The 15,908-nt window shown below is 51.0% G+C and overlaps 1 protein-coding gene across 1 annotated transcript in view; it reads left to right on the plus strand.

Moving 5' to 3' along the window:
• The window catches only part of SENP3 (SUMO specific peptidase 3), a 37,471-nt gene extending 23,389 nt beyond the window's left edge, over nt 1–14,082 (plus strand). The window contains exons 7-11 of the mRNA XM_081167861.1: nt 1,267–1,344; nt 4,031–4,168; nt 5,483–5,566; nt 7,109–7,159; nt 13,139–14,082. Coding sequence (XP_081023987.1) covers nt 1,267–1,344; nt 4,031–4,168; nt 5,483–5,566; nt 7,109–7,159; nt 13,139–13,249 — 462 coding nt within the window. The 3' untranslated portion in view covers nt 13,250–14,082. The remainder of the gene's footprint in view (nt 1–1,266; nt 1,345–4,030; nt 4,169–5,482; nt 5,567–7,108; nt 7,160–13,138) is intronic.
• Nucleotides 14,083–15,908: the final 1,826 nt, after the last annotated feature.

The following is a 15,908-nucleotide window of genomic DNA, read 5'->3' on the forward strand; positions in this document are numbered from 1 at the left end:
AGACTCCGCTTACCCAGAATTATTACTTTGGATTAACAACTTTGCTTCAGGATGAGAACAGAAATTGTGCTCTGGCGGCGCAGCAGCAGCGGGAGGCCCCATTAGCTATGCGACGGTCACCTCCAGGCTTGACTACTGTAATCCGCTCTACGTGGGGCTGCCCTTGAAGCTGTCCCAGAAACTCCAGCGGGTGCAGAATGCTGCAGCGAGGCTCCTCACGGGGTCCCTGCCATGGGAGCATATTCACCCAGTGCTTTTCCAGCTACACTGGCTCCCGGTGGAGTACAGGGTCAGGTTCAATGTGCTGCTTTTGACCTTTAAAGCCCTTCACGGCCTAGGACCCCCGTACCTACGGGACCGCCTCTCCTGGTATGCCCCACGGAGAGCCTCAAGGTCCATAAATAGCAACACCCTAGAGGTCCCGGGCCCTAAGGAAGTTAGATTAGCTTCAACCAGAGGCAGGGCCTTTTCAACTCTGGCTCCGGCCTGGTGGAACGCTCTGCCTCATGAGACCAGGGCCCTGCGGGATCTGATTTCTTTCCACAGGGCCTGTAAGACAGAGTTGTTCCACAAATTGGCTTGGAGCCAATTTGATTCCCTCCTCCTCTTTCTTTCTTTTCCTTTCTCCTGCGATGAGGCTATATTTTAATGTTTCAATATTTTAATGTTGTATTTTAATTTTGTTTTTAAGTTGTATTCATTCAACTTGTTTTTATTATTGCTTGGTTAGCTGCCCTGAGCCCGGCCTTGGCTAGGGAGGGCGGGGTATAAATTATTATTATTATTATTATTGTTGTTGTTGTTGTTATAAAAGTGGTGCTTCAGGTTAAGAACAGTTTCAGGTTAAGAACGGACCTCCGGAACGAATAAAGTACGTAACCAGAGGTACCACTTGTACATTGTTCTCCATTTAATTCCCGCAAGAACCCTGCGGGATCCGTTAGGCTGCGAGAGGCAGCGACTGGCCCACGGTGACTCAGTGAGCTTCACGGCTGAGTGGGAATTTGAACCCAGGTCTCCCAAGTCCTAGCCTTCTAACTGCTACACGGCGCTACCGCCTCTGGGCCGTGAGATTGCCAGATTGGCACGGGCTTGTATATGCACTATCAATGACTGGGATCTAGCAGGTCGGTCCAACTTGGGGGTGACACCACCCTCTTCCCGCTGCTTTGACTTGCTTCCTGTCTTGGCGCTTCCCTCCCCTCCAGCCCCACACGTGTTGCCTCTTTCGTGGACCCAAAGCGACTTTGTTTTCTCTTCCACCAGGTTCATTTCTTCAACAGTTTTTTCTACGATAAGCTACGAACCAAGGGGTATGAGGGAGTCAAGCGCTGGACCAAAAACGTGAGTGGCTGCCAAGAATTCTCGGCCCCGGTGCCCTTTGCAGAGTGGAGGAGCACAGAGCGAAAGGCGGGGTGCAGATTTATTTATTTTTTAGAAAAACACACCAAATAAATTATACACCACTCGATTTAGGCAGGGTGGAACGCTTCAGAGGGGTTTCCGAAGAGAATGAAACAATAAAATCACCAGTAAGAAGAGTGAAAGCAACCATTGAAACGTTCAGAAGATAAAATCAGCAATAGACTAAAAAGAGAATAGAAAATACACCCACATTCTAAGCGTCTGGGTGGGCCAAGATGGCGGGAGATGAAGGGAGTTGGCTACCCAAAATTGACAAACATGGAGCCAGGGAAGAGCCATAGATTGGTGGTAGAGTGGCCTTGCAAGCAGAAGGTCCTGGGTTCAACTCCTGGCATCAACTTCAGGTATGGCTGGGAGGGACTCCCTGCTGAAATCTGGCAGAGCCGCTGCTGAACTAGTGTCCGGAGCGAGCCGGCAGCAAATAACACTGTTCAAGTTGAAGCTGATGTCTTATTGGCAAGAACACAATCTGCTTGGACTTGGCTGAGCGGCAGGCCTAATGAACACATCCGCTCATCCCTGGTAGGTCTTGACCCATGGATCAATTGCTGAGACTGAAATCCCCCACCTTCCCCACAGCTGCCTCAGTCCCCTCCTCTCCAGGGGGACAGGTAAAGGTGAAGGGACCCTGACCATTAGGTCCAATCGTGGCCGACTCTGGGGTTGCGGCGCTCATCTCGCATTATTGGCCAAGGGAGCCGGCGTATAGCTTCCAAGTCATGTGGCCAGCATGACTAAGCCGTTTCTGGCAAACCAGAGCAGCGCCGTTTACCTTCCCGCTGGAGTGGTACCTATTTATCTACTTGCACTTTGACGTGCTTTCGAACTGCTAAGTTGGCAGGAGCAGGGACCAAGCAACGGGAGCTCACCCCGTCGCGGGGATTCAAACCGCCGACCTTCTGATCGGCAAGTCCTAGGCTCTGTGGTTTAACCCACAGTGCCACCTGCGTGGGGATAGACGTAGACATTTCCCCAGGCGACCAGAAGACTGCGTCTGTAAGCAGCCAACCTCAGTTCAGTAGCATATAAGAATATTTCTCTCGCAGTTTTTGGTATGTCTGGGCCAAGTATCCCTAGGAGAAAAGCCTCCGTTGTTGTTTTTTTAATAAAGGATACCTTAATCATTTTTTTAGCTCATCATAAATTACATTCCAGAATTCTTTAATTTTCTTGCATGTGTAACATTGAAAAACGGACATAATATTTTAGCTGCCGTTCATTCGTTTCCAGCTTTGTATTCTTGTTATAAAGAAACAGTGCACCTAGACATTCCGTTGTTGTGCCCATAACCTAGGTTCAAGGTGCCATTGAGCTCCTAGCTTTCATATCTCAGTTTCTAACACTGCTCTGAGCCTTCTTCGCTTGGGGGACCCCCAGCTAGTTCCCTTCACCATTTCTCTATGTCCAGCCAATCCATGACAGCTAGGAGGGCGAACAGTCTGACGCTGTTCAAGGCAGCTTCCGGTGTTCCTATGAACCAGTGGTCTGGCTTTCACAAAGGGATCTTCAATCCCCAAAGCGTGCGTCTGAGTAGGACAGAGACAGACCCAGAGTCTGGGATTCTGGAGAGCCCCTGCTGCCAGTCCGTGCTGGCAGCACTGAGCTGGAGGCTCCGAAAATCTGAGGTCGTACGAGGTAACTTCCTGTATTGGCGAACGTCCAAGAGGAAGGAACGCAGAGGGTTGGACTGGATGACCCTTTGAGGTCCTCAGGGGACGGTGGAGGCAGAGGAGAACTTTTTGGGAAGGGGCTGCTGAGTCTGACCCAGTCTGCCTGCCCCTTAACAGGTGGACATATTAAATATTTAAACCTTAGAATAGCTTTGGAAGTGGATATAGGCTGTAGGGTTAGAAGTAGAAGACAGGGTATTTCAAAATAGTATTATTTGTAAGTGATAAAATGTGAAGTTATTTTAAGTATGGTTTTTAAAAAGAGATGGTTATGATATATGTAAACTGCTAAAGATGAAGTAAAATGAAATTCAGATAGGTGGGACTTGGGGAAGCCCATTTAACAATGTTTAGAAAAATAAGGCTATGACAAGAATTTGTTCGTATTGTTTGTCTTTTCTGTCTGTGTTTTTTATTTGTGTAATTTGATTTAAACTGATTTTATTGTGAATTGAATTTAGAATGCTGTATTGTTTTACTGTTGTTAGCCGCTCTGAGCCCGGCTTCGGCTGGGGAGGGCGGGATATAAAATTATTATTATTATTAAAAATAAAAAAATTCCTTCCAGTAGGACCTTAAAGACCAACTAAGTTAGTTCTTGGTATGAGCTTTCGTGTGCATGCACACTTCTTCAGAGCACCTTAAAGACCAACTAAGTTAGTTCTTGGTATGAGCTTTCGTGTGCATGCACACTTCTTCAGATACACACGAGTATATCTGAAGTGTGTATCTGAAGAAGTGTGCATGCACACGAAAGCTCATACCAAGAACTAACTTAGTTGGTCTTTAAGGTGCTACTGGAAGGAATTTTTTTATTTTGACTATGGCAGACCAACACGGCTACCTATCTGTAACTATTATTATTATTATTATTATTATTATTATTATTATTATTATTATTAGAATAATTTTTTTGGGGAAAAACAAACAAACAGGTGGACATCTTCAACAAGGAGCTCCTCCTCATTCCAATCCACCTGGAGGTCCACTGGTCTCTGATCTGCGTGGAAGTGAAGCAGAAGAAAATCACGTACTTGGACTCCCAGCGCACCCTCAACCGGCGGTGCCCCAAGGTAAAGGCCTGGGGGGCCGGGCCATAAGCAAGGAGCCCCACACACCTGTGAGGTGGGTTAGGCTGAGAGAAGGCGACAGGCCCCAGGGTCGAACCCAGCGAGCTCTGTGGCCGGCTGGGGATTTGAACCCGGGTCCCCTTGCTCCTAATTCAGCGCTCACACTGACTCTCAAGGCCAAAGACTGAAGATTGGATGGGGGCCTCCTAGGATTACGGTGCCTTAAGGGCTTGATGATGATGATGATGGTGATTGATTGATTTACCGTATTTTTCGCTCTATAACACGCACCCGACCATAACACGCACGTAGTTTTTAGAGGAGGAAAATCCATAGGCATGCCACCCGTAGGCATTTCCTCCATAACACGCACAGACATTTCCCCTTACTTTCTAGGAGGAAAAAAAGTGAGTGTTATGGTGCAAAAAATACGGTATATCCCACCCATCTGACTGGGTTTCCCAGGCCACTGTGGGCGGCTCTTAACAGAATATTAAAAACACGATAAAACATCAGACATTAAAAACTTCCCTAAACAGGGCTGCCTTCAGATGTCTTCTAAAAGTCAGATAGTTATTTATTTCCTTGACATCTGGTGGGAGGGCGTTCCACAGGGAGGGTGTCACCACCGAGAAGGCCCTCTGCCTGGTTCCCTGCAACCTCACTTCTCGCAGGGAGGGAACCGCCAGAAGGCCCTCGGAGCTGGACCTCAGTGTCCGGGCTGGACGATGGGGGTGGAGATGCTCCTTCAGGTATACTGGGCCTTTGAGGCTGTTTAGGGCTTTCAAGGTCAGCACCAACACTTTGAATTGTGCTCGGAAATGTCCTGGAAGCCAATGTAGGTCTTTCAGGACTGGTGTTATGTGGTCTCAGCCAGTCTAGCTGCCGCATTCTGGATTAGTTGCAGTTTCTGGGTCACCTTCAAAGGTAGCCCCACGTAGAGCGCATGGCAGTAGTCCAAGCAGGAGATAACCAGAGCATGCACCACTCTGGCCAGACAGTCTGCGGGCAGGGAGGGTCTCATCCTGCGCACCAGATGGAGCTGGCAGACAGCTGCCCTGGCTTCAAGGGTAGCAGTGTTGCAAGTGGTTTAATAGTAATAATAATTCTGTTTTTTGTACCCTGCCCATCTGAGTGAGTTGCCGCAGCCGCTCTGGGCGGCTTCCAGCATGCGCAAAAACATAATGGGCTTGAGAGGAGGGGGTGAGGGTGGTCTAGCTATCCTGCCCTTTAGGAAGGAGGCTGAGAAATGGACCACGCTTCCCAATTTACATGCTTACACTCAAAACCTGCCTGTTCTCCTTACCCCCCCCCCAGCACATCTGCAGGTACCTGCAGGCCGAAGCAGACAAGAAGAACCGTCCGGACTTCAGAGACGGGTGGAAAGGGGTTTTTCAGATGGTGAGTAGTATCTCTCCTCCCCTTTAGCTCAGCGGAGGGAGCAGAATGGAGCTATGCCCATGCTCCAACCTGCAATAAAAAGTTAAAGGCACCCCTGACCATTAGGTCCAGTCGTGGCCGACTCTGGGGTTGCGGCGCTCATCTCGCTTTACTGGCCGAGGGAGCCGGCGTACAGCTTCCAGATCATGTGGCCAGCAGGACTAAGCCGCTTCTGGCGAACCAGAGCAGCGCACGGAAACACCGTTTACCTTCCCGCCAGAGTGGTACCTATTTATCTACTTGCCCTTTGACGTGCTTTCGAACTGCTAGTTTGGCAGGAGCAGGGACCGAGCAACAGGAGCTCACCCCGTCGCGGGGATTCGAACTGCCGACCTTCTGATCGGCAAGTCCTAGGCTCTGTGGTTTAGCCCACAGCGCCACCCGCGTCCCTTCCAACCAGCAAAACGGTTGGGCCAAAAACGGCTGATTAGCACAAAGAATGGTGTTACCAGGGTTTGCACCGACGCAGAATGCTCTTAAGAGAAATCGGCAGGATTTCCGGTTTATCTGCAAAGGCAAATGGCGACGCGGTGCGAGTCGCCCGTCTAAAAGACGACCGTCACCGGGGTTTTTGAGCTGTGGGGATGAGTGCCAGGGTTAGACACCCCCCAAAAAAGTCCCACGGGTAGTGGGGTGTTGAGGCAGCAAAGGGGGTGAAAAGAGAAACAAACCAGAAGCGGAAGTTGGGGGAAGCCCAGGAGGGGAGGGAGGAAGGAATGCGTAGCAAATGTTACGAATACGAGATGCATAGCTGTCAACCGTCCCTTAATTGCCAGGAAAGTCCCTTATCCCAGCGCCGTGTCCCGCTGCTGTCCCTTCTTGATGATGTCCCTTAAATTTCCCGGGTTTCAAAGGAAGCAGCTCCTCTCCCTCCCTCCCTGCCGGCCAGGGAGGAGGGAGGCTCCAGCTGTGTTGCTTGGCTGCGTTGCTCACCCAATAAGGAGTCTGAGAACGACTGGGGGGTGGAGCTTGCATGCCTTGTGCCAATCAAATCAGCCGCGTTGCCTGGGGACTCTCCTTTGCTCAGCGTTTCCCAGCGGAGAGGGGCGGTGGTTTTCCTTGCTGCATCCCCTTTGCCGGGTTGCTGCGCTGTGGGAATCACCGCTTGAGGCTTCGTTTGGCTGCTGGCTGGGCTTTCTGCCTTTGGCTCGGAGGGGCTCAGAAGTCGAACATACCTGTGCCCTGAAAATCCCTTATTTTGGCTGCTGATCCCTTATTTTCGAGGCTGCTGGTCCCTTATTTTCAAATCTGTAAGTTGACTGCTATGATGAGATGTGTGTAATGAATGAAAAAGAAAAATAAATAAAAAAATTTAAAGAAAAGAAAAGGGGAAATCAGGGGGGCAGGTTTTGTACAGGTCTCTCTTGATTTCCAAGCGGACGAGGGAGCCAGTGACCCAGAGCGGGACTGCAAAGCAGACCTCCCTGCCAGGAGAGGGATAGTCATTTGTTTCTGCTGTTCTCCCTCCTCGCCCTGACCCGATCTCCCTTTCGTTCCTTCCAGAACATCGCCAGGCAGAACAACGACAGCGACTGCGGCGCTTTCGTCTTGCAGGTGAGGCGGTGGGGGGCGGGCAGGAGGGGTCTTGAGGTTCCCAAAAAGGAACAGACACTTTGTGGCTCTCAGAGGGGAAAAGGTGCCATTCCCCCTCGCCTTATCCATCAGCTGCCCCCGGTCCCCTTGGCCATAGACATTCATGCTGCCCAGGTGTTGGAAATCCAAGTACCGTATTTTTCGCTCTATAGGACGCACTTTTCCCCCTCCAAAAATTAAGGGGAAATGTGTGTGCATCCTATAGAGCAAATGCAGGCTGCGCGGCTAAGCCCAAAGCCAGAACAGGGAGATGGAGCGCTGCGCAGCCCTCCGTCTCGCTGTTCTAGCTTGGGGTTAGCTGCGCAAAGCCTCCGCAGGGCAGCGGGGTGCCTTCACCCCGCTGCCCTGCGAAGGCTATGAAGGCTGTACAAAGGTGGGGGGAATGCAAGGAAAGCTTGGGGGGCAGCGGGAAGGCGCGCAACGCCTTTGCGCTGCTCCCCGACCTGGTTTGGAGGCTGGCGGTGGGGGAAAGCAGCACTTCCCCCCGCCAGGCCAGTCCCAAAGAGCAGGTCGAAAGGAACCCAAAGCCTCCGGAGCCCAGCCAGAGGCTTCGGGTGAACGCACCTTGACCGCACAGAACGCACCTTGTTTTACAGGGGGAGAACAAGAAAAAAATATATATATTTTCCCTGTTCTCCCCCTCCTATGGTCCGGTGCGTCCTATAGAGCGAAAAATATGGTAAGCTGAATGCTGGGAAGATTCGGGACAGAGAAAAGAAAGTCCTTCGTCACACAGCGCAGGGTTAGACTGTGGAACTCCCTCCCACTGGACGCAGCGATGGCCACCGACCTAAATGGCTTTAAAGGGGATGAGACAAATTTGTGGAGGGTGTGGGGAGGGCTATCGATGGCTGCTAGCCTTCACAGTTGGAGGCACTAATTCTTCTGGGTAGCAGTTGCTGGAAACTGCAGGAGAGCGGCTCTTGTGTTCGAATCCTGCTTGCGGGTTTCCCACGATGGGCATCCGGTTGGCCACTGTGAGGATTCTGGACTGGACGGGCCACTGACCTGATCCAAGAGCTCTTCTTATGTTCTTATGGCTGCCTAGGCGAAAAGGAAGAAAAGAAAGAATCGAAAATTTTAAACCAGAAAGCATCACAGCCCAGAAGTACAAATTTATAAAGAGCCAGGGCAGCTTCGAAGGGATAGTAAAGTATTAGCTCGCACAGTGGTTTCCTTTACAGATAAGAAAGACATATAAGCCACACACAAACACACATACACCATATTTTTCACTCCATAAGGCGCACCAGACCATAGGGCGCACCTAGTTTTTAGAGGGGGAAATAATAATAAAAAAATTCCCCCCTCCAGCTCCAAAGAGCAGCGTACAGGCTGCGCGCAACCTCTCCCTGCCGGAGGGGTTGCGCACAGCTATGGCACAAGCCAAGACAGCAAGCGGGATCCATCCCACTCGCTGTCTTGGCTTGTGCCATAGCCGTGCGCAACCCCTCCAGCAGGGAGAGGCTGCGCGGGGCTAAAGCAGCCATAGCTGCGTGCAGCCTCTCCCTGCCGGAGGGACTGCGCGTGGCTATCCCTAAAGCCTTCGGAGCGCAGCGCAAGTTCCCGATGCGCTCCGCAGGCTTCGGGTTCCTTTTGCTGAAGCTGGGAGAGCAAGACTCTCCCGGCTTCAGCGAAAGGAACCTGAAGCCTCCAGAAGGCAGCGGGAATTCGCGCTGCGCTCTGAAGGCTTCAGGCGGCTATCCCTGAAGCCTGGAGAGCAAGAGGGGTCGGTGCGCACCGACGCCTCTCGCTCTCCAGACTTCAGCGAAAGCAACGCAAAGCCTCCGGAGCTTGGAGGGAGCGCTCCCTCTGCGCTTCGGAGGCTTCGCGTTGCTATTGCTGAAGCCAAGGAGCCTGCATTCGCTCCATAGGACGCACACACATTTCCCCTTCATTTTTGGAGGGGGAAAAGTGCGTCCTATAGAGCAAAAAATACGGTAGTTTTCTCTACCTGTGAGTTCCATTATTATAGGGAATAAAGGTTCTATATAGCCTTAAATGAGGCAGACATCTGCAGAAACTGATGGCACTATGCAGCCATGTGCCTCAATCTTTCTGCAAGAGATAAATCCATGCCATATATTTAAAAAGCTCTGCCCTTCAGTTACTTTGAGTTTGTGGGATATCTTTTCAGGATAGGAGGTGATTTAAAAATAAATATTCAGGCGTACGAGCTATATGTTGCTCTTATACTTTCTCTCTGAAGGGCATTTTACCTTTTCTAAAGACCCTGTGTGGAAGGGCAGTACCAAACCATGCAGTAATCGCGTCTGATCTTACATATAAGATCTGCTTTCACCCCACCCCGGTTGATAATGCTTTCTCCGTTGCATCTGTTGTCTGTGTGAGATGATCAGACTCATGCAGTTTTCCTATTAATTCCTACATGGAAGTACCTTCCTTGCTGGGACATTCTGACATGTCAAGTACAGTGGTACCTCGGGTTAAGTACTTAATTCGTTCCGGAGGTCTGTTCTTAACCTGAAACTGTTCTTAACCTGAAGCACCACTTTAGCTAATGGGGCCTCCTGCTGCCGCTGTGCCGCCGGAGCACGATTTCTGTTCTCATCCTGAAGCAAAGTTCTTAACCCGAGGTACTATTTCTGGGTTAGCGGAGTCTGTAACCTGAAGCGTATGTAACCTGAGGTACCACTGTAACTCGTCCTTTTCAAAAACCAAGCACTTCTTTCAAAGGAATGATCCGGAGACTTGGGTCTGGAAAGGCAGCCAAGCAGCCACCTTAAAACCTTCCACACCATGGCTGTGTTGTCGCTGTTAACAGAGTCTGTAAAGCTACGACAAATCATTATGTGAAGGCCTGTGAGGTTAAAAGGGAGTCCTTGTGCCCATGAAGGTTGTGAGCCGCTGTTCTAAGCGTTTCTGTTGCAAAAAAAAACCCTATGCATTTAATTAAATCTACATCCCACCTTTTTCTCCAAAGAGAGCCAGTGTGGTGTAGTGGTTAAGAGCGGTAGTCTCATAATCTGGGGAACCCGGTTCGCGTCTCTGCTCCTCCACATGCAGCTGCTGGGTGACCTTGGGCCAGTCACACTTCTCTGAAGTCTCTCAGCCCCACTCACCTCACAGAGTGTTTGTTGTGGGGGAGGAAGTGAAAGGAGAGTATTAGCCGCTTTGAGACTCCTTAGGGTAGTGATAAAGCGGGATATCAAATCCAAACTCCTCTTCTTCTTCCAAAGGAGCCCAGGGTGGCATGGTGTGGGTCGGCACACTGCTTTTCAGGTTAACGTCATAAAGGTGGCTTTAAAGCCCTGAACGGCTTCAGAGGCCCAGTATACCTGAAGGAGCGTCTCCACCCCCATCGTTCAGCCCGGACATGGAGGTCCAGCTCCGAGGGCCTTCTGGCGGTTCCCTCCCTGCGAGAAGTGAGGTTACAGGGAACCAGGCAGAGGGCCTTCTCGGTGGTGGTGCCCGCCCTGTGGAACCGCCCTCCCACCAGATGTCAAGGACAAAAACAACTATCTGACTTTTAGATGACATCTGAAGGCAGCCCTGTTCAGGGAAGTTTTTAATATTTGATGTTTTATCATGTTTGTTATACAGTGGTACCTCATGTTACATACGCTTCAGGTTACAGATTCCGCTAACCCAGAAATAGTACCTCGGGTTAAGAACTTTCTTCAGGATGAGAACAGAAATTGTGCTCCGGCAGCGACAGCGGGAGGCCCCATTAGCTAAAGTGGTGCTTCAGGTTAAGAACAGACCTCCAGAACAAATTAAGTTCTTAACCCAGGTACCACTGTATTGTGTTGGGAGCTGACCTGAGTGGCTGGGGAAATCCAGCCAGATGGATGGAGTATTAATAATAATAATGATATTAAATGCAAATCATTCAAGGAAATAAGCATCATCAAATTTGCAGCCAGAAAGCAGGATTTCCTACATTGGCTCCCAGGACGTTTCCGAGCACAATTCAAAGTGTTGGTGCTGACCTTTAAAGCCCTAAACGGCCTCGGTCCAGTATACCTGAAAGAGCGTCTCCACCCCCATCGTTCTACCCGGACATTGAGGTCCAGCACTGAAGGCCTTCTGGCGGTTCCCTCACTGTGAGAAGCCAAGTTACAGGGAACCAGGCAGAGGGCCTTCTCGGTAGTGGCGCCCTCCCTGTGGAACGCCCACCCACCAGATGTCAAAGAGAACAACAACTACCAGACTTTTAGAAGACATCTGAAGGCAGCCCTGTTTAGGGAAGCTTTTAATGTTTGATGTATCACAGTATTTTAATATTCTTTTGGAAGCCGCCCAGAGTGGCTGGGGAAACCCAGCCAGATGGGCGGGGTATAAATAAAAAATATTATTATTATTATTATTATTATTATTATTATTATTATTATTATTATTATTATTATTATTATTATTATTCCCCCTACCCGCAAATAAAAGAGAGGGTGGTGAGGAGGCAACCTCTGTTTGCAGCAACTGCAGCTCGTATTGTGGGCAGCACACGGGTCTGTTCTGCCTTCCTCCCGTATGGCAAGATTTTACTTCAAAACAACAGGCTTCAAAACACTTGCGTGGTCAGTCCAGGCCTGGCGGAATCTCAGAAGCCGTTTTCTGGGGGTGGGATGGGTGTCCAGGTGGCAGGAACAGTCAGTCCCAGCCCTGGAGGGAGGCTGTCCTGCAATGTGCAGGTGGATAGAACCTTCCAGTTTCCCTACGTGGCAAGGTTTCAGCTAGACGCTCACAGGGCTTTTTCTTTTTTAGTGCATTCATTGCGATTTAAAGTCCTTAAAAGAGAGCATGGTGCGGTCGCATTTGGGAAAGGTTCAGGAGAAGGGCAACCCAAATTATCAAGGGGGTGTGGCGATAAAGGTTGTGGCCTTTAGGGATTTTGGGGGAGCCAGAGAAAAGGCAAGTAAGAGGCAACAACACACCGTCTTCCGAGCTGATCTGTCAGGTGTCCCGATTACGTACAGAACTGAACAGCTTTTATAGGAATGGCAAACTTATCCCACTGAGACGAGAAATGAGCATTGCAGGGGGGAAAGCACAGGAACGCGGCATCGCTGCTCAAATCCCGCTTCCTTGCTTGGAAAACATGCCAGTGCAAGTACAGTGGTACCTCTGGATGTGAACCCACGTCTGCGCATGCACGGGTCGTGATTTGCAGCTTCTGCGCATGCACGTGACATCCTTTTGAGCGTCTGCGCATGCACGAGGGGCAAAACCCGGAAGTACAGTGGTGCCTCGCAATACGAAAAGAATCCGTTCTGTGATTCTCTTCGTCTAGCGGTTTTTTCGTCTTGCGAAGCAAGCCCATTGACGGATTAGCGGATTAGCGCTTTTAGCGGCTTTTAGCGGCTTATCTGCTGATCGGATCAGCTGATAAGCGGCTTAGCAGCTTAGAAAAAGGGGAGGGGAGGGAAAAAAACCAGCAGGAACTCGCAAGACATTTTCGTCTTGCGAAGCAAGCCCATAGGAAATTTGTTTTGCGAAGCACCTCCAAAACGGAAAACTTTCGTCTAGTGAGTTTTCCATCTTGCGAGGCATTCGTCTTGCGGGGCACCACTGTAACGCATTCCGTTACTTCTGGGTCGCCGCAGGGCGTAACCTGAAAACGCTCAACCTGAAACATATTCAACCCGAGGTATGACTGTAGATAAATAGGTACCACTGCAGCGGGAAGGTAAACGGCGTTTCCGTGCGCTCTGGCACTCATCATGGTGTCCCGTTGCGCCAGATGTGGTTTAGTCCTGCTGGCCACATGACCCGGAAAGCTGTCTGTGGACAAACGCCGGCTCCCTCGGCCTGAACGCAAGATGAGCGCCGCAACCCCATCGTCGCCTTTGACTGGAGCTAACCGTCCAGGGGTCCTTTACCTCACCTAACACACAGCGGGCTGGCCAGTTTGAGACCGGGATGATGGGCCATTGGACTCTTAGGTATATATTGCTGATCCTCCTTTCCTTTCTCTTCCAGTATTCCAAATTCCTGGCTCTGGGCCTCCCCTTCTCCTTCACCCAGCAGGACATGCCGAAACTGCGCCGTCAGATGTACAAGGAGTTGTGCCACTGCAAGCTCACTGCGTGACGAGCTCACACACACACTCATACACACACAACACACACTCATACACACACAACACACACACACCCTCCCAAAGACCGACTTGGACGGCCGGACGCACGACGACTCCTCCTCCAGCTTGACAGCAGACATCCGATTTGGGGTGTACGGAAAGCGGGGAGGGGGTGTCCTTAGGTCACTGGAACTCGTTGAGGTTTAACAAGCGGACTCGTTTGGGGGGCGGGGGGTGTCGTTTTTAACCCGAGTTAAATCCCCCTCCGCTTTCTTCTTCTTCTTCTTCTTCTTCTTCCTGGTCTCTCATTTTTGTTTCGTTCGTATTTAAAACCGACCTCCGGAGGGCCCTTTCTCCGGGTTGGTTCTGTTGGGGAATTTGCGGGGATTTTTTTGGGTGGGGGGGAGACACACGACGGATGGGTGGGATGGAGGGCGAGCGGGTGGGATTGGGGAAGTTTCTTATCACCGAACATGCCCTCTGCACATGTTCCGCTCCGGTTCGGAGGGAGGACTGGGGGGCGGGGGTAGAGTCCAAAAACGAGGGACCAGGAAGGCGGGCACAGGGGGGGCAGCAGCATAAATTACCCTCCTGCCCCCCCCCCCAGCTTCTCCCTCTGCTTTATCTCGCCCTGTTGGTTACTTGTGTTAGTGGATAATGTATGTTCTGGTTTTTATCCCGCCCCCCCTCAAGGGAGAGGGAGGTGGAACAGGGAAGGAGGGGCTCTGGTGGGCGGGCGGGGGGCAGGTTTCTACACTGGGGCCGAGATAACGGAAACAAGCATTTTTTTATACGATGGCTACCATTGTGGGTAATAAAAGAAAAAGCATTCTTTGGAGAAAAAGGCATTTTCTAACCTTGCGATGCGTGGCGGTTGCGCAAAGGTGTTCTGTGCAGTTTTACGAGGTGAGCAAAGAGTTTTTCACCTCCAGCCCTAGATCCGCTTTTTAAAAACAATATATAGAGAGAAAAGGACGCGGGTGGGTGGCACTGTGGTCTAAACCACTGAGCCTCTTGGGCTTGCCGATCGGAAGGTCGGCGGTTCGAACCCCTGCGACGGGGTGAGCTCCCGTTGCTCGGTCCCTGCTCCTGCCAACCTAGCAGTTCAAAAGCACATCAAAGTGCGGGAAGGTAAACAGCGTTTCTGTGCGCTGCTCTGGTTCGCCAGAAGCGGCTTAGTCCTGCTGGCCACATGACCTGGAAGCTGTACGCCGGCTCCCTCAGCCAATAAAGCGAGATGAGTGCTGCAACCCCAGAGTCGTCCGCGACTGGACCTAACGGTCAGGGGTCCCTTTACCTTTACCATTTTTATAGAGAGAGAGAAACAAAACAAGGTCCTAAGCCTTTGTGGTGGAGAACACTGTCAGTGGCTATGCTCTAACTCCACACACAGGGGCAGCAGTGCCTTTGAATCCTGGTTTCCCACTGGGACATCTGGTCAGCCACTGGGAGAACTGGATGAGGCCTCCTTTGGCCTGACCCAACAGACTCCCCTCACACCCTGCAATAGAGGAGCTTCGACAAGTGTGATAAAACCTCGGGATGGTGGAGTTTTTTTGGGGGGGGAGCGTTCATCTGGCCTTCTTGGGCTGGAGAGTGGGGGTTCTGTCCCTCCATAGATCTGCGTCCTTCTCTCTCCATGGCAAGCACAATAAATCGGTGTGGGAATCCGGTTTTTTAAATGGAACCTCCAGAGTGCCATTTCTCCAGGTTGATTCTGCTGGGGAAGTTGGGGGTCGGGGGGGGGGGGATTGCAGGTAAGGGGTTGGGATTGAGCAGGGAGGCTGATTAACACTGGAGGTCCCAAGGCAGCGCCATTTGTTGTGATCAATCACAGAGCATGGTAGCTCTCACTTTTCTCTGTTGGCCTTGTTATTCCACCTTTTCCACTGAGCTCAAAGTGGCATATGCGATTCTCCACATCCACCCAATTCTTCATCTTATCCCAACAACCTGTTGTTGTTTAGTCATTTAGTGGTGTCCGCCTCTTCGTGACCCCCTGGACCAGAGCACGCCAGGCCAGCCTGTCTTCCACTGCCTCCCGCAGTTTGGTCAAACTCATGTTTGTAGCTTCGAGAACACTGTCCCACCATCTCGTCCTCCGCCGTCCCCTTCTCCTTGCGCCCTCCATCTTCCCCAACATCACGGTCTTTTCCAGGGAGTCTCCTCTTCTCAGGAGGTGGCCAGAGTATATTGGAGCCTCGGCTTCAGGATCTGTCCTTCCAGTGAGCACTCAGGGCTGATTTCCTTCAGAATGGAGAGGTTGGATCTTCTGCAGTCCATGGGACTCTCCAGAGTCTCCTCCAGCACCAGAATTCAAAAGCATCCATTCTCCGGCGATCAGCCTAGACTAGGCTGAGAAAAGCAGCGGCTGGTCCAAGCTCACCCAGTGGTTGAGGGGGTCGGTGGGATTCGAACCCTGGTCTCTCCCTAGTACAACACACGAACCACCCCTGGCTCTCTGTTGGAGGAAACTCAGGCATTGTGGTGGGAGAGAGGATAGTGGGAGAGCCATTCTGAAATCGGAGCCAAGCGTTATGAAAGCAGGGGGGGGGCGTGCTCATTTGGGGGGGCTGGAGCAAATTCCCCACAATATGCGTGTGGTGCGTTCCAACGTGGATCTCGGCTAAACCTACGCAGTGTGTGTTTATGGAGCATCTTTCATGGGCA

Source organism: Podarcis bocagei (genome assembly GCF_964188305.1).
Source record: "Podarcis bocagei genome assembly, chromosome: 13".
NCBI lineage: Eukaryota > Metazoa > Chordata > Lepidosauria > Squamata > Lacertidae > Podarcis > Podarcis bocagei.